Genomic DNA, 25,511 nt, shown 5'->3' with positions numbered 1-25,511 from the left:
GATGTAGACTATTTCCTTGTGGCATATATACATACATACATATATATATATATATATATATATATATATATATATATATATATATATATATATATATGGGGAGAAAGAGAGAGCCAGAGAGAGAGAGAAAATGTTATTCCACAAGGCTGTTGTTCTCAGGATGGTACAAGGAAACCCGATTGTTTTCCGTTGGTCAGCAATGTCATATCTACACTAGGACACTAGGTGGCAGTAGACAAAAGAGAATCAGAATGTCTGCCGGCTCTCTCTGGAGAGTTAGCCTAAGATGGCAAGTGAGTCCCACCCAGGTCACTTTACCTTTGCCTCAATTCCGTACCCAGGGCTAACCGGAAGAAACTGTGTTTTCTGCTTAAGGGAAAGCTTAGAAACAGAGACGTTGTGGCCTGTGTATACAGGCCTTTCTGCTCACCCTGTGCACCTCTCACCTCCTCTTTATGTAACCTGGGGGTCACTGGACACAGTAACACAGTTGGACACAGTTGGCTGAATATACAAAAATTTCTTGGTATAGTCAGGACTACGACTATACCTATCAGACATGAGCAGTGCTTTAAAAATCATTCTACTCGGGGGCCAGGCGGTAGCGCAGCTGGTTAAGTGCATATGGCGTGAAGCTCACAGACCAGCACAAGGATCCCAGTTCAAGCCCCTGGCTCCCCACCTGTAGGAGGGGGGGTCGCTTCATGGGCGGTGAAGGTTGTCTATCTTTCTCTCCCCCTCTCTGTCTTCCCCTCCTCTCTCCATTTCTCTCTGTCCTATCCAACAACAACAACAGTAGTAACAACAACAAGGGCAACAAAATGGAAAAAAATGGCCCCCAGGAGCAGTGGATTAGTAGTGCAGGCACCAAGCCCCAGAGATAACCCTGGAGGCAAAAAATAAATAAATAAATCCCTCAAGGGATTTTTTTCTTAGTAGTAGTCACGACTCTATTGTCTTGCTTCTCTTGTAAATTTTACTATACACATTTTTTTTTTTCAAATCCTACAACTAGATAGTCTTCAACTTGGGGTGGTTTAAAACTTTATATAGATGAAGTCACATAGAATGCATTTTTCTATAGCTTGCTTTTTTTTACATCATATTCATATCTTGAAGTTTATCACGGGTTTTGCGTTCATGGTTTCACATGTCATCATACAACATAGACTTGAATTTTGCCCACTTTCACTGCTGTAAAGAAGTATGGTGAATTTATCATTCACATGATGTCTGTAATTTATTGTACCTTTGATAAGTATGTGGAGATTTTTTTTGTGTATGTGTTTTTGACTGCTACCAACAATGCTACTATAAACAGTGTCTGTAGAGCTTTGTGGTTTTGTAGATAACGTCTTTGTTTTTCTCTCCCTAATTCTTAATGTTTTTTGAATATCTCTTTTTAAATCTTATTTATTTATTTTATTACTGGATAGAGACAGGGAAATTGAGAGGGGAGGGGGAGATGGAGAGGGAAAGAGACAGAGAGACACCTGCAGCCCTGCCGTAACACTTGTGAAGCTTTCCCCCTGTAGGTGGGGACCAGGGACTTGAACCCCAGTCCTTGAACACTGTATCGTGTGTGCTTAACCAGAGGTAGCACCGCCTGCCCCCCCCCCACCGAATATTTTTATATGCTGATTAACTGTTATTTTTTTTTTCTTCTATAATGTTTTCCTTGGGATGACAGTCCTTTTCATTTTGATTTCTAGATCTGACCTACTTGAGATATTTGCCTCTTTAGTTTTTCACATCGTAACGTCTCCCTCCTCCTGTTTCATTGTCTGACCGTTAAGTTTCCCGGTGTCTCTTGAGACAGAAATCCTTCCTTGACTTTTTGTGGAATCAGATGTGTCAGTTTGTTTCATGTTGCAGTTTTGATTTTTGGGCTAAGATGTGCTTCACACTGGATCACAAAGATTTTCTTACGTATTGACTCCCGTCACCTTTGTAGTTCTTTTTTAAAAAAAATTTTTTTTTTTTTTTTCCCTCCAGGGTTATTGCTGGGCTCGGTGCCTGCACCATGAATCCACGGCTCCTGGAGGCCACTTTTCCCCTTTTTGTTGCCCTAGTTGTTGCAGCCTCGTTGCGGTTATTATTGCCATTGTTGACATTGCTTTGTTGTTGGATAGGACAGAGAGAAATGGAGAGAGGAGGGGAAGACAGAGAGAGAGGGGAGAGAAAGATAGACACCTGCAGACCTGCTTCACCGCCCGTGAAGCGACTCCCCTGCAGGTGGGGAGCCGGGGGCTCGAACCGGGATCCTTACGCCGGTCCCTGCGCTTTGCGCCACGTGCGCTTAACCCACTGCGCCACCGCCCGACTCCCAAAAATTTTTTTAAAAATATTTTATTTATTTATTCCCTTTTGTTGCCCTTGTTGTTTTATTGTTGTAGTTATTATTGTTGTTGTCGTCGTTGTTGGATAGGACAGAGAGAAACGGAGAGAAGAGGGGAAGACAGAGATGGGGAGAGAAAGATAGACACCTGCAGACCTGCTTCACTGCCTGTGAAGCGACTTCCCTGCAGGTGGGGAACCGGGGTTTGAACCGGGATCCTTATGCCGGTCCTTATGCTTTGCGCCACCTGCGCTTAACCCGCTGCGCTACAGCCCAACTCCCACCTTTGTAGTTCTAGCAGAACATTTATTATGCTGTTTTTCTTTGTGATGTAAGGCAAAGATTCATATAGGGAGCCAGTTGCCTTAACTGTAAATCCTCCTTTTTCTGTTGATTTATCAACCCACCTTTTTTTTTTTTTTAACTCTTTTTTTTGCCTTCAGTTGCTGGGGATTGGTGCTGGCATTCAAAAGCCACAACGCCTGGCAGACATTCCCCCCCCCCTTTTTTTTTCTTTTTTTCGTCTTTTATTAGATAGGACAGAGAGAAATTGAGAGGGGACAGGGAGATAGAGAGGGAGAGAGAAAGACAGACACCTGCAGACCTGCTTCACCGCTCATGAGGTGACTCTCCCTGCAGGTGAGGAGCCAGGGGCTCGAACCGGGATCTTTACGCCGGTCTGTGCGCTTCGCACAGTGTGCGCTTAACTGGACCGTGTGCACTGTCACCGGACCCTTGAGGGTCATTATTTTTCATGAAGGTCTTAGTGCATCTTTGTATGTTTATTCTGATGTGTGTTTTTTTTTTAGTTTTTTTTAGTGCCATAAATAATTGGCATATTGCCCCCAAGTAAAAGACTCTGGGGTGGGTGGGTGGGGAGAATACAGGTCCATGAAGGATGATAACTGACATAGTGGGGGTTGTACTGTTAAATGGGAAACTGGGGAATGTTATGCATGTACAAACTATTGTACTTACTGTTGAATGTAAAACATTAATTCCCCAATAAAGAAATAAAATAAAATAAAATAATTTCTTTCTAAAATTTGCAATTTTAAACTAAGTGCAGAAGTGCAACTGATTTTGTGACTCAATTTTGGATCTAGGAAACTCTCATTCTAATGACTTAGCATTAGATTCCCTAGAGATTTTCCATAGATAATTGTATTATATGTGAATGGTGGGACCAGGCAGTGGCAACCCCAGTAACAAGGCTCCAAGCCCTAGGTCCTGACCTTCAAAGGGAAAGCTTCACAAGTGTGAAACAGTGCTGCAGGTGTCTCTCTCTCTCTCTCTTTCTCTCTCCCTTACTGTCTTTCCCTTCTCTCTTGGTTTCTCTCTGCCTCTGGCCAATAAATAAGTAAATAAACACATTTACTTTAAAAGTACACAAATGATAATTTCATTTCATTTTTTATAAACATTTATTTATTTATTCCCTTTTGTTGCCCTTGCTTTTTTTTTATTGTTGTAGTTATTATTGCTGTTGTCATTGTTGGATAGGACAGAGAGAAATGGAGAGAGGAGGGGAAGACAGAGAGGGGGAGAAAAAGACAGACACCTGCAGACCTGCTTCACTGCCTGTGAAGCGACTCCCCTGCAGGTGGGGAGCTACGGGCTCGAACCCGGATCATTATGCTGGTCCTTGCGCTTTGCGCCGTGCTTGCTTAACCCGCTGCGCTACCGCCGGACTCCCGATAATTTCATTTCTACTGTTTTTATACCTGTTAATCCTTTTCTTACTGAATCGGCCGGGATCTCATTGATTTTTTTTCTTTTTTTACAGATAAACACAAGTTTTTATTTCCAGCGTATGTTCAGCTTGTTTATCATGTTATTTTATGATACAAAGATTGATTTGATAGACTAACTTTAAAAAAATACATTTTTTGCATCCTTGTTAATATGCCAACATTCTGATTTCTGTTAATATGCCGACATTCTGATATACTAAGAACTGCCATCAAGGTTGTTACAAATATCATCCAATTTCTTATGGTATATAAAAAAAATCTCGAATATTAACTTGCTTAATATACATACACAGATTAATCCAAAGCTTGAAGTAATGGATCTACAGACCTCTACACCCCCTGTTGTGGATATTCTTTCTTTTGATTCTTCCTTGGTAAGTTTTCTCCGACATCCTTGTGCTGTTTTAACATCAGGCTGTTGGAAAAGTCACAGTGCCGTTTTGCACAGAAAAATTGTGTCACGACTTTTCCGACAATCCTTTAATTTGACACCCCTTTAAGAGGTGTGTGGGCAAGGAAATAAAATGCTCCTACTGCCCTAACTTTTAACATGGAGAACACCTTGTATGTTTGAGTCCTGTCTACACCATGTCCGTGTCTGAATAGCCACAAGGGGGAGCAGTGCCAATTCTGGTGTGTGTTGGGGGGAACTGGCAACTGACAACCCTGGACTATTTTTTTTTTTTTAATTTCTTTATTGGTAATTACTGATTTCAGTCAACAGTAAAATAAAATAAAATAGTTTGGGGGGCTGGCGGTAGTACAGCAGGTTAAGCAAGTGCACATAGTACAAAGCACAAGGACTGTCGCAAGGATCCCGGTTCAAGTCCCCGGCTCCCCACTTGCAGGGGGGTTGCTTCACAAGAAGCGGTGAAGCAGGTCTGCAGGTGTCTGTCTTTCTCTCCTTCTCTCTGTCTTCCCCTCCTCTCTCCATTTCTCTCTGTCCTATCCAACAACAACGACAACAAAAGCAACAACAAACTCAACAAAAATGGGGAAAAAATAGCCACCAGGAGCAGTGGATTTGAAGTGTAGGCACCAAGTCAAATGGTACCCTGGAGGCAGGCAGGTAGGCATGCTGGCAGACAGATAGACAGACAGACACACATACACACACACACACACACACACACACACACACACACAAAATAGTTTGTACTACATGTCTAATTTTTTTTCCACATAGCAATTCAAACCACAGCAGAATTTCCTCTATTTCTTTATTTTTTATTTATTTATTTTAATATTTATTCTTTTTGCCCTTGTTATTTTATTGTTGTAGTTATTGATGTCTTCGTTGTTGGATAGGACAGAGAGAAATGGAGAGAGGAGGGGGAGATAGAGAGGGAAGAGAAAGATAGACACCTGCAGACCTGCTTCACCGCTTGTGAACCGACTCCCCTGCAGGTGGGGAGCCGGGGGCTTGAACCGGGATCCTCTCGCCGGTCATTTTGCGCCACCTGCGCTTAACCGCTGTGCTACCGCCCGACTTCCTATTTTTTTTTTAAGGTTTCATTTATTTATGAGAAAGACAAGAGGAGAGAGAGAGAGAGAGAGAGAGAGAGAACCAGACATCACTTTGGTACATGTGCTGCTAGGGACTGAACTCGGGACCTCATGCTTGAGAGTCTAGTGCTTTATCCACTGCGCCACCTCCCAGACCACCCTGGACAGTTTTATCCATTCACTGTCTGGTCTCTTAACAAGATGCACCTATGTCTCATTTCCCTTGCTGCCCCACCAGAACATACTTCCCTCTGTGTAAATTGTTATTCGGAGGTACTAAGCACACTTCCATTCTTCTCCTTAGAAGCTGTAAGAATCATTTCCCCCTGTTGCACTCCTCTAGTGACTTATCCAACAATAGAGAATTATTTTAACACTTCCAGTTTTGTTCATAAGAGTCATATACATACACTTTATTTACTTACTGTATTTTTTTCTACAGAGAGAAATTGAGAGGGGGAGAGGTAGAGGGGAAAAGAGGCAGAGACACCTGCAGCCCTGCATCCCCACTCATGAAACGTCCCCCCTGCAATTGGGGACCAGGGGCTTGAACCTGGGTCACTTCACACTTTAATATGTGTGCTTAACCAGGGGTGCCACCACCTGTCCCCTTTACTTGGTGTATTCAGCCTTCTGATGTTGGCAGTTTCAGCCTTTCTTTCTTTCTTTCTTTCTTTCTTTCTTTCTTTCTTTCTTTTTTTTTTTCCTCCTGGGTTCTGTGCCTGCACCATGAATCCACCGCTCCTGGAGGCCATTTTTCCCCCTTTTGTTGCCCTTGTTGTTGTAGCGTTGTGGTTATTATTATTACCATTGTTGATGTTGTTCATTGTTGGATAGGACAGAGAGAAATGGAGAGAGGAGGGGAAGACAGAGAGGGGGAGAGAAAGATAGACACCTACAGACCTGCTTCACCGTCTGTGAAGCAACTCCCCTGCAGGTGGGGAGCTGGGGGCTCAAACCCGGATCCTTACACTGGTCCTTGCGCTTTGCGCCACGTGCGCTTAACCCACTGCACCACCACCCGACCTCCAGTTTCAGCCTTTCAAGCTGAGTCTGCTTATTGTCAGGGCATGTCTTTGCTGCCATAGATTTTACTAGTCTGTGAGTCCATGGTCCTTGGTGACACTCGGGTGATACTTACTGTATTCCTAAATATGAAGCGTTAATTATTAATGGGTGGCTTAAAAAAAAAAGCAAACAAACAAATCACAACCTTGATGTGACTTGACAAACTTCTCCAGAGCATTCATCAAGAATTATATATATTTTTAAATGTTTTATTTATTTATTATTTTATAGAGACAGAGAAATTGAGAGGGCAAGAGAGAGAGAGAGAGAGGGAGAGAGACAGAGAGATACCTGCAGCCCTGCTTCACCACTTGTGAAGCTTTCCCCCTGCAGGTGGGGACCAGGGGGCTTGAACCTGGGTCCTTGCGCACTGTAATGTAAGCACTTGACCAAGTGCGCCACAGCCTGGCCCCTAAGAATTCTATTTCTTGTAGAGAAATTGTGCGGAAGACTAGTCTCTTGTTGCGTCTGTCCTACTCCAGAAAGAACTCAAATGAGTGAAGGTTCCTTTCAGTGTTAGCCTCCCAGCAGAGCAGATTCTCCAAAGTTCTGTCCTTTAAATTACACATGTCTGTCTTTTGACTCAACTGATTACCAGCTGTTTGCCTTACCATTCATTGACTAGTAATTCCTTTTATTTTAAGTTTTTTTATATTTATTTTCCTTTTTGTTACCCTTGCTGTTTTTCATTGTTGTTGTAGTTATTATTGTTGCTGTTATTGATGTTGTTGTTGTTAGATAGGACAGAGAGAAATGGAGAGAGGAGGGGAAGACAGAGAGGGGGAGACAAAGACAGACACCTGCAGACCTGCTTCACCGCCTGTGAAGCAACACCCCTGCACATGGGGAGCTGGGGTCTCGAACTGGGATCCTTACGCCAGTCCTTGCGCTTTGCCACGTGCATAGCTACCACTATGCTACCACCTGACTCCTGACTAGTAATCTGTAGACTCTACACAGGGGTTGCTTTTCTTTGGCTTCTGCACAAATTCGACCTAATTGTACAGGTGACTTGTTCCTTCTGGGGCACAAGGCACAATTGCATCAGATATTTGTGGTGCTAACATTACAAGTGGTCATGGTGTCAAAATCAAGAGACATCTTAGAAGCCGAAAAGCAATGTTGAAAGGCAGCTTTTGCCGTGTGTGTGTGTGTGTGTGTGTGTGTGTGTTATCGCTTATTTGGTGTTTCCTTTGTCTTGTTTATGTATATAGGGAGAAAGCTTGCTTTAGAAATTTATTTCACTGAGATGATACATTATAAAGACTGTTCTTGAGTGAAATAAGCCAGATATAGAACAGATACTAGATGATATCACTCATAGCAGTAACTTAACAAAGACAGGGAAAATACTGGGTGAACCTTTAATTAGCTATGATTTAAACCATAAATGGGGTGGAGGGTAGAGATTAAAGTGAGGGGGGTGGGGCCAATGCCCTATGTGGAGGAAGATGACAGATTGGTGGAGGGTGTGGTGAGCTGCGCCTATCATGGGTAGGTAAGAAACTGCACATGTGGGCCGGGGTAGACAGCATCACAGTTACGCAAAGAGACTCTTCTGCCTGACACTCCAAAGTCCAGGTGCAATCTGCACTGCTATAAATCAGAGCTGAGCAGTGCTCTGGTAAAAAGAAAAAGGGGGGGGGGCGGGACAGGCAGTAGCACAGCAGGTTAAGCACATATGGCACCAAGCACAAGGACCGGCACAAAGATCCCTGTTCAAGCCCCTGGCTCCCCACCTGCAGGGGAGTCGCTTCACAAGCAGTGAAGCAGGTCTGCAGGTGTCTATCTTTCTCTCCCCCTCTCTGACTATTTCTCCTCTCTGGATTTCTCTCTGCCCTATCAAATAACAACAGAAATGTGACAAATGGCCTCCAGGAGCACTGGATCCATAGTGCAGGCAACAAGCCCCAGCAGTAACCCTGGAGGCAGAGAGAGAAACAGAGAGATAGAGAGATAGGGAGAGGGAGAGGAATAAAGAAAAATACACTTATGACTCCAGCAGACTTGTAAATAAATCATCATTCCTCCCAATTAAAGTGATGAAAAACATTTGAACCCTTATTTGCAAAATTTCTTAGTAGCATAAAAGCACGTTTGTTGCATTGCAGAATGGAGTTGGTTTCCCTTCTTGCTTGGTTTTGAGGCTAGTTGTTTGCCTAAGTGGTCTGATCGTTGGTCTGTGCAGTATACAGATGGCTGGGTATACGGGAGGAAACTCAAGAATGTTCTAATAGAAAAACCTCTAACCAGTTTCTGACCCGACCAGAAATGAATAAAAGTTTGATTGGGACATTCCAGGTAGGAAAAAGTAGGTAAAAAGAAGATGCCTCTGGGAGTCGGGCGGTAGCGCAGCAGGTTAAGCGCAGGTGGTGCAAAGCACAAGGACCAGAGTAAGGATCCCAGTTCAAGCCCCTGGCTCCCCACCTGCAGGGAGTTGCTTCACAGGCAGTGAAGCAGGTCTGCAGGTGTCTGTCTTTCTCTCCCCCTCTCTGTCTTCCCCTCCTCTCTCCATCTCTCTGTCTTATCCAACAACATCAATAACAACAATAACTACAGCAATAAAACAACAAGGGCAATAAAAGGGAATAAAAATAAGACTTAAAAAAGAATAAAAGAAGAAGAAGATGCCTCTGAGTGAAATTAGGTACCATGGTCACGAAAAGGAGTCAATTTAATTTGGGTCTTTAAATTGCCTTTACTCAAAGGGTAACAGATGCGGTGGAGATGCAGGAAGCTCCCCATCAGTCTTTATTGAGGGACTAGTCCGCACACTCACTGTTCTTGGCTCTAGCCAATGGAAATAACCAAAATACCTGCCCCAGACAAACCAACCCTCGATAGTCTCGTGGAGAAATGGTTAATTCACAGATTCCACCACTGCCAAAAAGTGTAGTGGACAAAAAAAGCACAGGAGCTGAAGAAGAGTAGTAGTCCTTTCTGTGCGGGGTTGTTTTTGTGGCTCTAGGTCACTTTTTCATTGAGAAAGAGAGAGAGAACGTAAGACCAGGGTCTCCTCCAGTGCCCTAGCGTCTCCCATGTGTTGCCAGGGTTCAGACCTGGGCCACAGGTAATGGCAGGCGCACGCCCACCTGCCAAAGTATCCCTGTGGCCTAGGAACGATGCATTTCAGGTGGCACAATGACAAGATTTGAGGAGTAAGAAATTAACTGGGCTCATCGGATACCTGAGAGAAGCAGACAAGCAGGGATGTAGGGATAGGTGAGAGAGGGGACTGGGCAGTAGTGCACCCCATTAAGAGCACGTTGGACTAAGGGCAAGGATCCAGGTTTGAACCCCAGCTTCCCACCTGCAGGGGTGGGGAAACACTTCACAAGTGGAGAGGTGCAGATCTGCAGGTGCCTATCTTTTTCTCTCCCTCTCTCTCTTCCCCTCCTCTCTCAATTTCTCTCTGTCCTATTCAGTAAAATAGAAAAAATGGCCACCAGGAGCAGTGGATTCATAGTGCAGAAACCTAATCCCAGAGGTAACCCTGGAGGCAGAGAGAGAGAGAAGGGGAGTGTCACCAGGAGGGTTTCTTGAAAGGCTTGGGAAGTACAGCATCTGATTTACAGTTGAATAGGTTCACTCCAGCTAGTCTGTTGAGAATTCCTGGAGGGCAGGGTGGGGGGGAGCAGGGGACCTAGCAAGGAGGCCCTGAGAAAGTTGATGAAATAATCCAACAGGAGGCAGCATTGACTTGACCAAGAATGGTAGCAGAGGAGGTGGTGCTAAGTGGTGATTCTCGGCATTTTCTGAAGGAAGAGCCAGGTGGGTTACCTGACAGGTTGAATAACAGCTGTGGGATTCCCAGGAATAGTAAGGTAACCCCAGGGCAGCTGAGATATCCCCCCAGATTGGAATCATCTTGCTAAAGGGGTTTCCCAGAGATAAAGAATTGTGGTTTTCCTGTCTTATTAATTTTCAGAATCAGGAAAATGATCAGATGGATCTGCCGGCTGTTTCGGTGACTTTTGAAAGAGCAGTTGGAAAACACATTGCTTCCTAGATGTCAGTTAGTCTTGCACTTTTCAGCAAAGATACTATTGATTCTCTTTCGAAAAGATTTTTGCATCTGCGTGGGTTGATTTCTATCTTTTTCTTTCCTCTTTTCTCTCCTTTCTTTTCTTTTCTTTTTTTTCTTTCTTTAATTTAAAAGGTCACATACTTTCATGGAGATTGTCAGATGGTATATGGTATCTAAAAAAATATGAATGTATTGACAAAATATATAGACACACAAAGAGTAACCTTGCATATATACAGAGAGAGTATTTCCAGGGGTGTTGTGGCAACAGCCAGTCCTGGTTATTAGACAACATTGCATAACAAGTGTGGAGTGATTCCAGTTGCCTGCCATTTATATAAGCAGAGATTTGGAGAGACTGGCTTGAAAGAACACAGTGTGTGCAAAATGAAACGTCTCAGGACTAAAATCTGTAACTCTGAAAATGTACAGTGGTAGCATGTGCTCTGTTCCCCTCAGAGTCCCCGTTTGCTTCTCCAGGAAAGATCAGTAAAAAGCATGTTGCCTAAACCTCCTGCTTTTCACTCCGCTTCTGTCTGCTAGTATTTGCGGCATAGCAAGAATCTCTACCCTGTCGAGTAGATAAGGTTTCTTTCTATACCCTTTAAGCTTTGGTACAGTGTATCAGGTGGCTTTTCATTTGTTAAGTACAGAGCATATGATTTTGGACATTAGGTGTTTGTTGGTAAGTAGACTGTGACCTGCTAAACTTTGGGAAACGTTTTTATGGTATCTTAAGGCACTCTGCCGTCTTCTTATCCTGCCCCTGTTCTAAGTGTAAAGGAAATGGACACAGACATTTGTAGACTCCAAATCTCTGGTTTTACTAGCCTTCAAAAATCCATCCTTCTTTCTTAAAAGGACGTTCGCTTAATTTCAAATGAGTCAGTAGAGGAAGTAAGATACAGTGATTTTTTTTTTTTTTTTAAATCTCATAACTCAAAAGGCTGAGATGTAACTTTCGACATTTTAGAGTCAAAATGAAAGGAGTGAAAGATGAATTCTCAGCAGGGTTGAGAAATCATTTTTAAACACTGCCCTTTGAAAGTCTAAGGGAAGTGAATTTGTCAAGGCCATTTAAAAAATAGACATACAGTGATAATTTCTTTTGTTAGTTTTTTTATTTATAAAAAGAAAACATTGACTAAACCATAGGATAAGAGGGGTACAACTCCACACAATTCCCACCAGAACTCTGTATCCCTTCCCCTCCCCTGATAGCTTTCCTAAGAATCCCAAGGTCATTGTGGGGTGCAGAAGGTGGAAGGTTTGGCTTCTGAACATGGGCGTTGACAGGCCAATCCATACTCCCAGCCTGCCTCTCTTTCCCTAGTGGGGAAGGGCTCTGGGGAAGTGGAGCTCCAGGACACATTGGTAGGGTTGTCTGTCCAGGGAAGTCTGGTTGGCATCCTGCTAGCATCTGGAACCTGGTGGTTGAAAAGAGAGTTAACATACAAAGCCAAACAAAATGTTGACAGTCGTGTACCTAAAGGCTGGAATAGTGCAGGTGAAGAGTTGGGGGGGTCCTCCATTTTGTAGATAGCTAGTAGGCATATTTTAGTTATATTCCAAAGGGCCTGTGGCTATATTAGTTTTTTTTTTTTCTTTTTTTCTCCTGATCCTGAAATCTGATATGCAAGTGGATCCAAGTTATTGTCTGGGGAGATGATGTCATGGCTGGAAAAAGGAACAGAAAGGTGTATAAATATTGTTGACTATAGACCCCATTGATCTGATTTGGTCTGGGGCCCATATTCAGCTTAGGAGCTTATGTGACCTCTGCATCCCTGTAGATCTGAGCTCACATTCTGTGGTCATGAGTAGGAACATTCTAAGCTGCCCCAATATCAGGACCCATCTTCCTCAGGTGTAGCATAGAGTATGTTGTCCATCTTCCCTTCAGAGGATGGAACATTCTCTACCATTGTTGATCCAAGTTGAGGGCAAGGTCCTGTGCGGGCCCACAGAGGGGTCTGTTGTGTTGTTCCTGATAGAAATGATCGATAACAATAAAGAAAGGGATTTATTTGAGGTCTAGGCCCATCATGTCTGTTTGGGAATCTCAGGACTCCCCCATTAAGGCCCTAGCTGATGGGGTGTACAGTGATAATTTCACAGAAGTGAGGTAAAAGACATTTTACCCAGTCTGTTAACCATTCAGAATATAAGACAGCATCTATATTATTTCAGCTACAAATTATTTTAGAGATGAGAAGCACTAGAGATGAGGAAAGACTATTTCTAAATGAGTGGCATCCATGCCTTTAAAGTACACCATAACCCATATGTTATAAAAACTACTAACAGTTGTGAATGTGATAGTTGACCTTTAGAAAAAATGTTTTTGAGAATTGTAAAAAAATCAATTAAACCTTTTTAGTTTCTTAAATGAGCATGCACTTTTTAAAAGAGGATATCTAGAAATCTGTGAACTTCCTAATAGATAAGTAGCCTGAGTCAGACTTTTCTCCTGCCAAATAAAATAAAATAGACTTTTAAAAAAAAAATCAATTATCACTGAGCCTCAAGTGTTTGATTTAACTCTAAAAACTTACTAATTTCTATTAGTTAATGAAAAGTTAAATGGCTTTTCTTATATGAGAAGTTGTATAAGTAGTTAAATGCTAAAGCAAAGTGCTAGTTTAACATTTTTTTTTGCAGCGGAACTAATACTGACTTATTTTTCTGTGTGAATTGTATAAGTTCATAACAATAACAAAGCGTTATTTGGGAGCCAGGCAAAGTAAATCCTTTCTAGAATTTCCCCTAGAAAAATCCGTGGTTTTCTGAGAACTGAAATGGCTGGCTTTCTAGGTAGCATTTCCACCTTCCAATTAATTTCCTGTGACACTGTGTGACTCCTGTCTGCTGCCGTGATAGCTCCCGCCCCAGGCCTGGGAATCTAAGCCGCATCCCCAGTTCCCACAGCCAAGGCTGAGGCATGCAGAAAATGCCTGACAGCACTCAGCCCACACATCCAGTAACAACTGGTTCCTTCCTCTTCCTGGGGGAAGAACAACATCCTCTGAGATGAGAAGCAATGCACCCTGAGGAATGCCAGAGGCTTTCACACAGGAAATGACTACGGTAGCACTCTGGAAAGTACTCATCTCCTGGACTGACAGTCCGGAATGAGCTTCCTGCTGACCGAGAGGATGGCTTCCTATAAAGTCAAAGGCTGTTCCTGTGGCTGTCAGAGTCTCTCCTGAAAAAGAAGGAACTGAGCTTTCGGCTGTTCAGTTCATCTATGCCTATTTGGTCTTGAGTTACTTTGCGCTATTTATACAACGCCAGCTACTCACCTGTATTCCTTCATTTATATATTTGACCATATGATAACAAATTGTATGGTGGAAGTAGTGAGTCTACTAATGTGATTTTTTATTTTTATTTTAGTGATTTAATAATGATTAACAAGATCATACGATAACGGATATAATTCCATCCAGTTCCCACCACCAGAGTTCTGTGTCCCATCCCCTCCATTGGAAACTTCCCTATTCTTTATACCTCTGGGAGCATGCGCCAAAATTAATGTGAATATTTTCAGTCAGTTAGTTGTATTTCATGATGTCAGATGATTTCAAATGTGTTAGGGCTTCAGAGATTAAAAATTCTCGTGTTCCAGATGAACCAGTAAGACCCAGTGCCGGTCTTTGCTTAGTCTTCTCTGTGTCTTGTTTAGTTCTTTCTGCATCTCTGTTTCCTGGCCTTTAACTCTCTGAGACAGTTAAACAGAGGAAGTCATCACACTGTGTGCACAATCATATATCCTCAAGAATATGTAACAGTGTCACTTCGGTGTTGATACATGCATCATTAAAGTCAAATTGAGCATGGGGAAGATAGCCTAGTGGTTATGCAAAGAGACTTTCATGCCCGAGGCTCCAAGGTCTCAGATTTAATCCCCCATACCATCATAAACTAGAGATGAGCAGTGCTCTGGTAAAATAAAATTAAAAATTTTTTTAAAAATTGACTTGTTTGCTTTTACAGTTGAAGAATATTTTGATATAATTTGACCTTCTATTTTTCCCTTTAGTTCCTACAATTTTTGCCTTTGCTTGAGATCATAATGAATTGCCACGAAGACCAGTTTTTAGACAGTGTGGCATTTTCTAAAGTACATTGCTTTCCAAATCACTACAGAAATTTGGGAGGCTTCAGTGTTTATTATAGTGGTAAAATTCCTTTACTTTGCTTGTGTTTGTTTGGCTTATTTTACCAAAGCACATTAAGAGTTACTTGTTGTTTGTTTTAAATTGAAGAGAGGATGGAGAAGGAATGACAGGCATTTCCTCTTCCTTCTCAGAATGTCTTTTTAGTGAACATTCCTTTTCCCTTCTACGAAGAAACCATTTCTACTCAGTGTCTGGCTCTCAATAATCCATCCTCTTTCTTTTGTCCCCCTAGTCTTACAAAAGTAGTTTTTTTTTTTCCGTGCATTTTCTATTTACTTTTTTTTTTTTTTTTTTTTTTTTTACCTCTGCATTCCTATTTAGCCTTTACGGATTTCTAAACTTATCTAACCAGTTCTCTGTATTAAATTCTCTAGGTTAAAGTAACTGTTGTGGTTCCTTTTTCCTAGTAGGTCTTGAATTCTAAAGATGCCAAATTATTCGTAAGAAGGATTATGATGTATACCCAAAGGTTTCTACTCAAGGATGTTTATTCCAGTATAATTCACAATAAGAAAAAGGAGACACAATTGAGATTATCCTTTAGAAGGTTACTAATTAAATAAAAATATATCAATAGATAGAATGTAGTATAGCCATGCCATATCTAATAACAACTAAATACATTGTGTGTGACTCTGGATTTGATGCCTTATATATAACAAGGCATACGTTTGTCTTAGGGGAGCTACGTTCTGGCTCCTGACATTTGATTTTGACAAATTTTAAATTCTAGACAAATTATTTTTAGTAATGACGTGCAAGTTTATTGATAACAGGATGTCTTCTTGTTTGCTTTCCTTCATTTGTTATAGAAAAATCCACAGTACAACTCTGGAGTGTTCAGCTCTGGAGTGGTGAGTTCTGGGATGTTCAGCTCTGGCATGTAAGCTCTGGGGTGTTCAGCTCTGGAGTGTTCAGCTCTGGAGTGTTCAGCTTTGGTGTGTTCAGTTCTGGAGTGTAACAGCTCTGGAGTGTTCAGCTCTGAAGTGTTCAGCTCTGGAGTGTTCATCTCTGGAGTGTAACAGCTCTGGAGTGTTCAGCTTTGGTGTGTTCAGTTCTGGAGTGTAACAGCTCTGGAGTGTTCAGCTCTGAAGTGTTCAGCTCTGGAGTATTCAGCTCTGGAGTGTTCAGCTCTGGAGTGTTCGGTTCTGGAGTATAACAGCTCTGGAGTGTAACAGCTCTGGGGTGTTCAGTTCTGGGGTGTTCAGCTCTAGAGTGTAACAGCTCTGGAGTGTTCAGTTCTAGGGTATTCAGCTCTGGAATGTTCAGCTCTGGAGTGTTCAGTTCTGGGGTGTTCAGCTCTGGAGTGTTCAGTTCTGGGGTGTTCAGCTCTGGAGTGTTCAGTTCTGGGGTGTTTAGCTTTGGAGTGTCACAGCTCTGGGGTGTTTAGCTCTGGAGTGTTCAGTTCTGGAGTATAACAGCTCTGGAGTGTTCAGCTCTGGGGTGTTCAGCTCTGGAGTGTTCAGCTCTGGAGTGTTCAGCTCTGAAGTATTCAGCTCTGAAGTGTTCAGTTCTAGGGTGTTCAGCTCTGGAGTGTTCAGCTCTGGGGTGTAACAGCTCTCTAGTGTTCAGCTCTGGGGTGTTCAGCTCTGAAGTATTCAGCTCTGAAGTGTTCAGTTCTAGGGTGTTCAGCTCTGGAGTGTTCAGCTCTGGGGTGTAACAGCTCTGGAGTGTTCAGTTTTGGGGTGTTCAACTCTGGAGTGTTCAGTTCTGGGGTGTTCAGCTCTGGAGTGTTCAGCTCTGGGGTGTAACAGCTCTGGAGTGTTCAGCTCTGGAGTGTTCAGCTCTGGGGTGTTCAGCTCTCAAGTATTCAGCTCTGAAGTGTAACAGCTCTGGGGTGTTCAGCTCTGGGGTGTTCAGCTCTGGAGTGTTCAGCTCTGGAGTGTTCAGTTCTGGGGTGTAACAGCTCTGGAGTATTCAGCTCTGAAGTATTCAGCTCTGAAGTGTTCAGTTCTAGGGTGTTCAGCTCTGGAGTGTTCAGCTCTGGGGTGTTCAGCTCTCAAGTATTCAGCTCTGAAGTGTAACAGCTCTGGGGTGTTCATCTCTGGAGTGTTCAGTTCTGGGGTGTTTAGCTCTGGGATGTTCAGCTCTGGAATGTTCAGTTCTGGGGTGTTCAGCTCTGGAGTGTTCAGCTCTGGAGTGTTCAGCTCTGGGGTGTAACAGCTCTGTAGTGTTCAGTTTTGGAGTGTTCAGCTCTGGGGTGTAACAGCTCTGTAGTGTTCAGCTCTGGGGTGTTCAACTCTGGAGTGTTCAGCTCTGGGGTGTTCAGCTCTGAAGTATTCAGCTCTGAAGTGTTCAGTTCTAGGGTGTTCAGCTCTGGAGTGTTCAGTTCCGGAGTGTTCAGTTCTGGAGTGTTCAGCTCTGGGGTGTTCAGTTCTGGAGTGTTCAGCTCTGGAGTGTTCAGCTCTGGGGTGTAACAGCTCTGGAGTGTTCAGCTCTGGGGTGTTCAACTCTTCAGCTCTGGGGTGTTCAGCTCTGAAGTATTCAGCTCTGAAGTGTAACAGCTCTGGGGTGTTCAGCTCTGGAGTGTTCAGTTCTAGGGTGTTCAGCTCTGGGATATTCACCTCTGGAGTGTTCAGTTCTGGGGTGTTCAGCTCTGGAGTGTTCAGCTCTGGAGTGTTCAGCTCTGGGGTGTAACAGCTCTGGAGTGTTCAGCTCTGGGGTGTTCAGCTCTGAAGTATTCAGCTCTGGAATGGTACAACTCTAGCTTAGCCAAGAACAAGAGTGAAACTGCCTGGAGGGAAGGGGTTGTTGCCAGCATGACAAAGCAGACACCCTCCCACTTGAACTATCCATTGTCCCTCTTCCCTTACAGGTGAGACTTTCAGGAGCACTTCAGAGTTCCTTGTTGTGAAGTTCTGTTGTTAAAGGCTCGGTGCTCAGTAAAATGAATCTGCGCCCCACTCTGCCTATCCACTAAAGCTAATATTTCGCAAAATATACTCATTTGAAGTGTGATCTAACATCAGGTGTAGAACAATGGTGTATAAAGATTAATCTTTCAGCAGTAGTTATTTGGGGCCTATTCATTTAATAAAATTTCAGGATAATAAAAAAAGTAATTTTTTTTTAACAGAACTGGGAAAACATTATTATGACAAAGTAAAGCCATTATATACTTTGATAATCCATTGAACTTGTCAAGAATTTGACTTAGAAATGTCCTCTCCCAGACCGGTACGTTTAGAAAATTCTGTGTACTTTTTTGAACAACTCACTCACTAAACAGTAAGATTACTGAAAAAGAGGCAGCTACAAATACCATTGAGTTGTTTGAAAAGTCATGATGCATTTTTGCATAGAAAAATATATGATGACTTTTCTTTTTTGTTTTATTTTTTAACCAGAGCACTGTTCAGCTCTGTCTTATGGTGGTCTGGGGGATTGAACCTGAGACTTTGGAGCCTCAGGCATGAGAGTCTGTTTGCATAACCATTATGCTATCTACCCTCCACCCTGTGATGACTTTTCTAACAACCCGGTACTTAAAAGATTGATAATCTTTGTTTTTCCGGGAATCATTTATATACATAAGCTCTCTGCGACTTGCAAATGCCATACAACTACGTACGGCTGTTTTCACACCTAGGACATTGGTGTATCATAGAATCCCACTTTTCCTCCTGTTTACAGAAAAACCCATCTCTCATGCACACTTAACAACACAGTGGCCAGAGAGGTGCCTCAGATGGAGAGCTCGGGACTTGCTTGCTTGCTGTGTGCCTGACTCCCAGGACGGACGTGATCCCAGCATCCGCACCAAATTTGCAAGAACAACACTCTCCCTGGATCTCTGTTTTCCATAAAATAAATAAGTACATAAGTCTTTTTTTAAAAAAATTTTTTTTATTAGGGAGTCGGTCGGTAGTGTAGCGGGTTTAGCGCATGTGGCGCCTAGCGCATGTGGCGCCAAGCGCAAGGACCGGAGTAAGGATCCTGGTTTGAGCCCCTGGCTTCCCGCCTGCAGGGGAGTCGCTTCACAGTGGGTGAAGTAGGTCTGCAGGTGTCTGTCTGTCTTTCTCTCCCCTTTCTTCCCCTTCTTTCTTCATTTCTTTCTGTCCTATCCAACAATGACAACATCAGTAATAACTATAACAACAACAAGGGCAACAAAAGGGAATAAATAAATAAATGTTAAAAAAAAACTTTTTTATTATCTTTAGTTATTGGATAGAGACAGTCAGAAATAGAGAAGGAATGGGGATGATAAAGAGGGAGAGAGAAAGAGAGACACCTGCAGCCCTGCTTCACCACTCAAAAAGCTTTCCCCTTACAGGTAGGGCCTGCGGATTTGAACCTCAGTGCATAGTAACATGCTCTGAACCAGGTGCACCACTACCTGGCCCCTATAAGTCTTTTATTATTATTATTATTATTATTAAAAAATAGGAATTTCCCACTGCAGGGGAGTCGCTTCACAGGTGGTGAAGCAGGTCTGCAGGTGTCCGTCTTTCTCTCCCCCTGTCTGTCTTCTCCTCCTCTCTCCATTTCTCTCTGTCCTATCCCACAACGACGACATCAACAACAACAATAGCTACAACAACAATGGAAACAACAAGGGCAACAAAAAGGAAATAAATAAATAAATAAATATTTTTAAAAAAGGAATTTAAACATCCGTAAATGGCACAAGACACACAAAATAAATAAGACTGGGTCTAAGCATCTATAACCACTTTTTAAAAAATGGCTATAGTGAGATTTATCAAACAATTAAGAAAAGTATCCCAAAAGTAAGCCCTCTCTCCCCTTTGGGGTATTTGAAACTCTTTTTTTATTTAAGAGAACAACCGTTTTCTACAAAGCATCAGATTAATATTTTAATCAAGAGTCAAGTCTCATTTATTTCCGCCACCAAGCACGGTGACTATTTTTACATATGTATTAACCAAGGGAGACGACATACGACATTCACGAGTTTTCTATTTGGAGCTAGGCTTTATTTGTTTATCTCTGCTTTTCGCTTTGGCACTCTCTCCAGGCTGTTCTCTAGGCAACAGTGGCGTCCTTTCTGCCTGTTGCACGTGTTATGCAAACTGATCCTTCCTCCATAGTCTCCTTCACAATTCTCTCCATGCGAATGTTCTAGCTGCTATATTCAGTCATTAACTTTTATAATCGTTCCTTCTGTATTTTTAAATTTTATTATATTATTTATTCCCTTCTATTGCCTTTGTTTTTTTCATCATTGTATTTATTGTTGTTGTTACTGATGTCATCGTTGTTGGATAGGACAGAGAAATGGAGAGAGGAGGGGAAGACAGAGAGGGGGAGAGAAAGACAGACACCTGCAGACCTGCTTCACCACTTGTGAATCGACTCGCCTGCAGGTGGGGAGCCGGGGGCTCGAACTGGGATCCTTACACCAGTCTTTATGCTTTGCATCAAATGTGCTTAACCTGCTGTGTTACTGCCTGACTCCCCCTACTGTATTTTTATACAAAATTCTTTCTCTAAATACTAAGAAGAAAGTTTTGTGAGAGCAGAGGCAATGAAGTTTGAATGGAAAAAAAAAAAGCTGGATGTGCTCAAACTTTTCATCTTTTCCTCCAACCTCTGCCTTCCTCATATTAGGGTGGGGGATTTGGAACTGACCATAATAATCAGAATTTTGCTTCTCCTTCTCCTTCTCCTTCTCCTTCTCCTTCTCCTTCTCCTTCCTCTTCTCTCTCTCTCTCTCTCTCTCTCTCTCACTCTCTCTCTTTTTTTTGCCTCCAAGGTTATCACTGGGGCCTGGTGCCTGCACTACAAATCCACTGCTCTTGTAAGCTATTTTTTCCCTTTTGTTGCCTTTGTTGTTTTATTGTTGTGGTTATTATTACTGTTGTTATTGATGTCGTCATTGTTGGATAGGACAGAGAGAAATGGAGAGAGGAGGGGAAGTCAGAGAGGGGGAGAGAAAGACAAACACCTGTAGACCTGCTTCTCTGCTTCTCAAGCACCCCCACACACACACACACATACAGGTGGGGAGCCAGGGGTTCAAACCTGGATCCTTATGCCTATCCCTGTGCTTTGCGCCATGTGTGCTTAACCCGGTGCATCACTGCCGGGCTCCCACCCTCTGCTTCTTAAGATAGCAGCTACAGGTGACTGACTCTGGCTACCTGTAGACCATACATGGGAACATTGGCCAACTAGCTTATTAGAGTAAATAAGTCCATACCTGTAGAATCAGTTACTCTTTGCCATAGCTCTGCATACCCAAAATGAGTGAATCTTGGCAGGGAAAGACAACAACAACCAACAACCCAGAACTCTGAGGACTAACCACAGATTAACTGGAGCTGAGCTCAGTTCAGCAAACCTCATGGTGTTAACATCTTGAAGGGAAGTGACTTGACCTAGGCCAGAGACTGACTCAGTAGACATTGAGTAGAATTGAGTCTAGACACTCACTTCTCAAGAACGAGGGTAGGAAGTGGGCAAGGCTAGGAAGGGGCTATATTGGTAGGCATATGGTATAGTCGGCGTATGAACTGAGGGTGTTGGGAGCTGTGGATTAAGGTGGGAGTATCTGTTACATACCGAGTAATGACAATGTACATAACAAGTAAGTAAAAGATGACACGTGCTGGCAGTGATAGACAGGACACATGCTAGGACCTGTGTTGCTACGTGTGTATGTGGTGTGGTCAATGTGTGTGTGTGTGTGTGTGTGTGTGTGTGTGTGTGTACACGTGAAAAAAAGTCAGGTCAGGGGGCAGAAAGGTCCATGAGAGACAACTTCCGAGAAGGGGTGGACATGCAAGCTGTTTCTCTAAGAACTTGCCTAGTGTGTGGAACCAGAATCTCAGTACGTGCAAACACAGGAAGGTTGAGGGGACTGTGCAGTCGGGGGACCGTGGAGATTCGGACTGGCTGCAGTATTGGGTGGGGGTGGACAGCCAGAGATGACACTGCAGGGAAAAGATGGACGGAGCTGGAGTATGAATGACTATCTGCAGGGAAAAGATGGACAGAGCTGGAGTATGAATGTCTATCTGCAGGGAAAAGATGGACAGAGCTGGAGTATGAATGACTATCTGCAGGGAAAAGATGGACAGAGCTGGAGTATGAATGTCTATCTGCAGATGTTTGGATTCCCCCTTAAGATGGTTGAGAGGACCACCAAAGGGTTTGAAGCAAAAAGAAAAGATTTGAGTTTCAGAAGAGTTATTTTGGAAACATGACGGGGGATGGCTTGGAGGCAGAGGAAGACTGGAAACATGGTAAAAACAGGAGACAGTGGTAGCATACTGTAGGTATGAGATGAGGAGCCCCTGATTAGAGCAGTGAGGTAAATAAAAAACTTATTCATGAGATTCAAATGATGCAAAAGGCCAGAGAACAAAATGTTGCACTTGTTGACTGAACTCAGGAGGAGAGAGGTGGATCTCGACTCTCTCTCACATCTGGAGCTGCTGGGTCAGTGGGGGCACTCTTTACCGAGACCAGAAACAAGCAGAGTTTGAGCGCGGAGCGTTCATTCTGGGAGTAGAAATGGGAGAATTTTATTGATTACTGCAGCCATGGTGTCCTGTGGCATGGTCCCTAAGCCTCAGCTCTATCAGAACGGTAACAACTGTGACAAGCAGAGGCCTGGCGTTCATCCCTTTTGCCAGGAGGAGGGATCACTATTTGGGTGACGCTCATTATTTTGGTAAATACTGTTACTGAAATATGAAGCAGAAAAACCAGTTATGTTTAATTGCTGTAAGTAATAGGCATACTTTCACAGTGTCACAGCTTCCCCTTTAAGAACTTCCTGGTTGGGACTGGCAGTGGCACTCCTGGTTGAGCACACAAGTTATAATTCGCAAGAACCCAGGTTCAAGCCCCCGGTTCCTGCCTGCAAAGGCGGGGGGGAGCTTTGAAATAAATAAAAAAATTTTAATGTATAAATAATGTAACCAAAAGTAAAGTTAATTTTTAAAAAAAGAACTCCCTGGTTATATTTATAGATGTGTGTAGTGTTTGTGTCTAAGTAAATTATCATCAGCCTTTTATTTCTTTCTTTTTTTTAAAGTATATTTTTATATTTTTATTTATTTCCTTTTATTGCCCTTGTTGCTCTATTGCTGTAGTTATCATTGTTGTTCTTGATGTGTTGTTGTTGGATAGGACAGAGAGAAATGGAGAGAGGAGGGAAAGACAGAGAAGGGGGAGAGAAAGACAGACACGCGCAAAGCTACTCCCCTGCAGGCAGTGAGCCGGGGACTCGAACCGGGATCTTTAGGCCACATGCACTCAACCCACTGTCCTACCGCCCGACTCCCTAAAAATGTATTTTATTTATTTTTAATGAGAGAGATACAGAGACCAGGCACTACTCAACTTTGGCTGAAAGTGATGCTGGGGATTGAACCTAGGACCTTAGGGGCATCAGGCAGGAGTTGTTTCCGTAACAATTATGCTGTCTCTCCAGCACCCCCCCCTTTTGTTTCAATGAAGTGCCAGGGTTCAATCCCAGGGCCTCATTCATGCAAGACCTGTTTCCTGTCTGCTGAGTCACCTCCCACTCCCAAATCATCATAATTCTTAACTGCTCAACTGCCACAGTTATAGAATCTATTTCATATTCTCTTTGATCTGTATTTGTGGGAAAAAAGTTTTGTGTAAGCATTTAAATGTTGTATTTCTTGGATTACTTTCCCCCATGGTAACTAGTATACAAAGAAAATCTTTATAAACAAAGTCATTGTGGCTGGGTAGTGGCATACCTGGTTAAGTGCAGCTGTTATACAAAAGGACCAGGGTTCAAGGCCCACCTCCCCTTCACTTGCAGAGCTTTTCATGAGCTGAGCAGTGAGGCAGGTCTGCTGCTGTCTCTCTTTCTCTCCCCCTCTCTGACTCCACCTTCCCTCTCAATTTCTCTCTGTCCTATCAAATAAAGTAGAAAAAAAATGGAAAAATGATTGCTGGGAGTGGTGAGTTCATAGTGCCAGCACTGAGCCCCAGAGACAACCCTGGTGGTAATAAGAATAATAATAATAAATTTAAGTCATTATTTTAGTGTTTTTTTGGATTCTGAATTTCCTTGGCCAGAAGAATAACAGAGAAGTACTCACAGATTTCTACATATAAGAATCTAGGAAGGGGGAAGACAGCATAATGGTTATACAAAGAGACTCTCCTGCCTGAGGCTCCAAAGTGCCTGGTTCAATCCCCCACACTTCCATCAACCAGAGCTGAGCAGTGCTCTGGTTAAAAAAATAATGATAAAAAATATAATATATATATATGTCTTTATAAAACAGTAGATTGTTACCATAACATCTTATTTTCAGTTATTTATAATAAAAGATTCTACTACTGTTGTTCTCCTCATAAACTGTTCTCCATGGATGATTTATGCCATGATTTTTTAACTATATCTAGTTATATAATATTTATCAAGGGATCAAATATTTTAGATGAAAAATTTGCTTATTGTTAAGAAACCACTTGCCATCCATTAAAAGGATGGGAGCAGACTTTTTCCGACAAATGTTGGATCTCTGTCTAAGTATTTTAAAAAAAAGCATTAGAGACTGATTCAGAGCTTTTCTCTTCTTAATATTACATGTGAACTCACATTAATGTTCTGTTTTGGATTTGTCCAGCCACGATTCCATGTACTTAGTCATTTACTTCTCAGTTAACATGCTCCATTAAGGCTTATTCACCGGCTAACTCTGACTCATTTATTTATTGACGTGCTGCCTGCCCTTAAATAGCTAATTATTTAATTTGAGGAACTAGTCATAGAAGTTTTTTTTTTTTTTTTTAACTTGGAAAACTTAGTTCGATACATTTTGTTCTTATGTGTGCCTGACATGTTGAAGGTATTTGGCACGTCTGCTGTCTGAACTTAGGGGATAAGCTGTGACTTCTGCCTTCTAGAAAGTTGCAGTTAAGGTTTCAGTGAAGTGGGGATAGGCTACAGCATGATCATAATAGGTAACTAAGGCCAAGGCGGGGGTAAGGTAGCATAATCCTTATGCAAACAGACTGTCCTGCCTGAAGTGCCTAAGTCCCATGTCCCATGCCCTGCACCACCGTAAACCAGAGCTGGTCAGTGCTCTGGTTAAAAATAAAAATGAAGGGGGCCAGGCGGTAGCACAGTGGGTTAAGCGCACGTGGCGCGAAGCACAAAGACCAGTGTAAGGATTCCTGTTTGAGCCTCCAGCTCCCCACCTACGGGGGTCGCTTCACAAGCAGAAAAGCAGGTCTGCAGGTGTCTATCTTACTCTCCCCCTCTCCTGTCTTCCCCTCCTCTCTCCATTTCTCTCTGTCCTATCCAACAACGATGACATCAATAACAACAATAATAATAACCACAACAATAAAACAACAAAGGCAACAAAAGGGGAAAATAGCTTATAAGAGCAGTGGACTTGTAATACAGGCACCGAGTCCCAGCAATAACCCTGGAAGCAAATAAATAAATAAATAAATAAATATGAGAATAAAATAAAAAATAAGAACGTCATTGTAACTAGGGAACTAAATACAAACTGTATTTCAAGTTGTTTATTTACATGCTTGCAACAACTTTGTGATGTAGTCAAGTACTGCTAAGGCTTAAAGAGGTAAAGAAAAAAAAAAGTCCAAGATCACAGCTAACCGTAGAAGACACACGATTAATCCCACATTATATGATACTATAATTACAT

The 25,511-nt window shown here is 42.6% G+C and overlaps 1 protein-coding gene across 4 annotated transcripts in view; it reads left to right on the top strand.

The window, feature by feature from the left end:
- POC1B (POC1 centriolar protein B) overlaps positions 1-25,511 on the top strand; it is a 125,533-nt gene that overhangs the window by 66,946 nt on the left and 33,076 nt on the right. For 2 of the 4 annotated variants that reach the window (XM_060195508.1, XM_007516206.3), the window contains exon 10: positions 4,386-4,466. The exons of the other annotated variants lie outside the window; for them this stretch is intronic. In XM_060195508.1, the coding sequence (XP_060051491.1) occupies positions 4,386-4,466 (81 nt within the window). The remainder of the gene's footprint in view (positions 1-4,385; positions 4,467-25,511) is intronic. 4 annotated transcript variants of the gene reach the window in all.

This window comes from Erinaceus europaeus, chromosome 7 (genome assembly GCF_950295315.1).
Source record: "Erinaceus europaeus chromosome 7, mEriEur2.1, whole genome shotgun sequence".
NCBI lineage: Eukaryota > Metazoa > Chordata > Mammalia > Eulipotyphla > Erinaceidae > Erinaceus > Erinaceus europaeus.
Note: the sequence above shows the minus strand (reverse complement) of the source record. Positions and strands in the feature narration are given on the sequence as shown.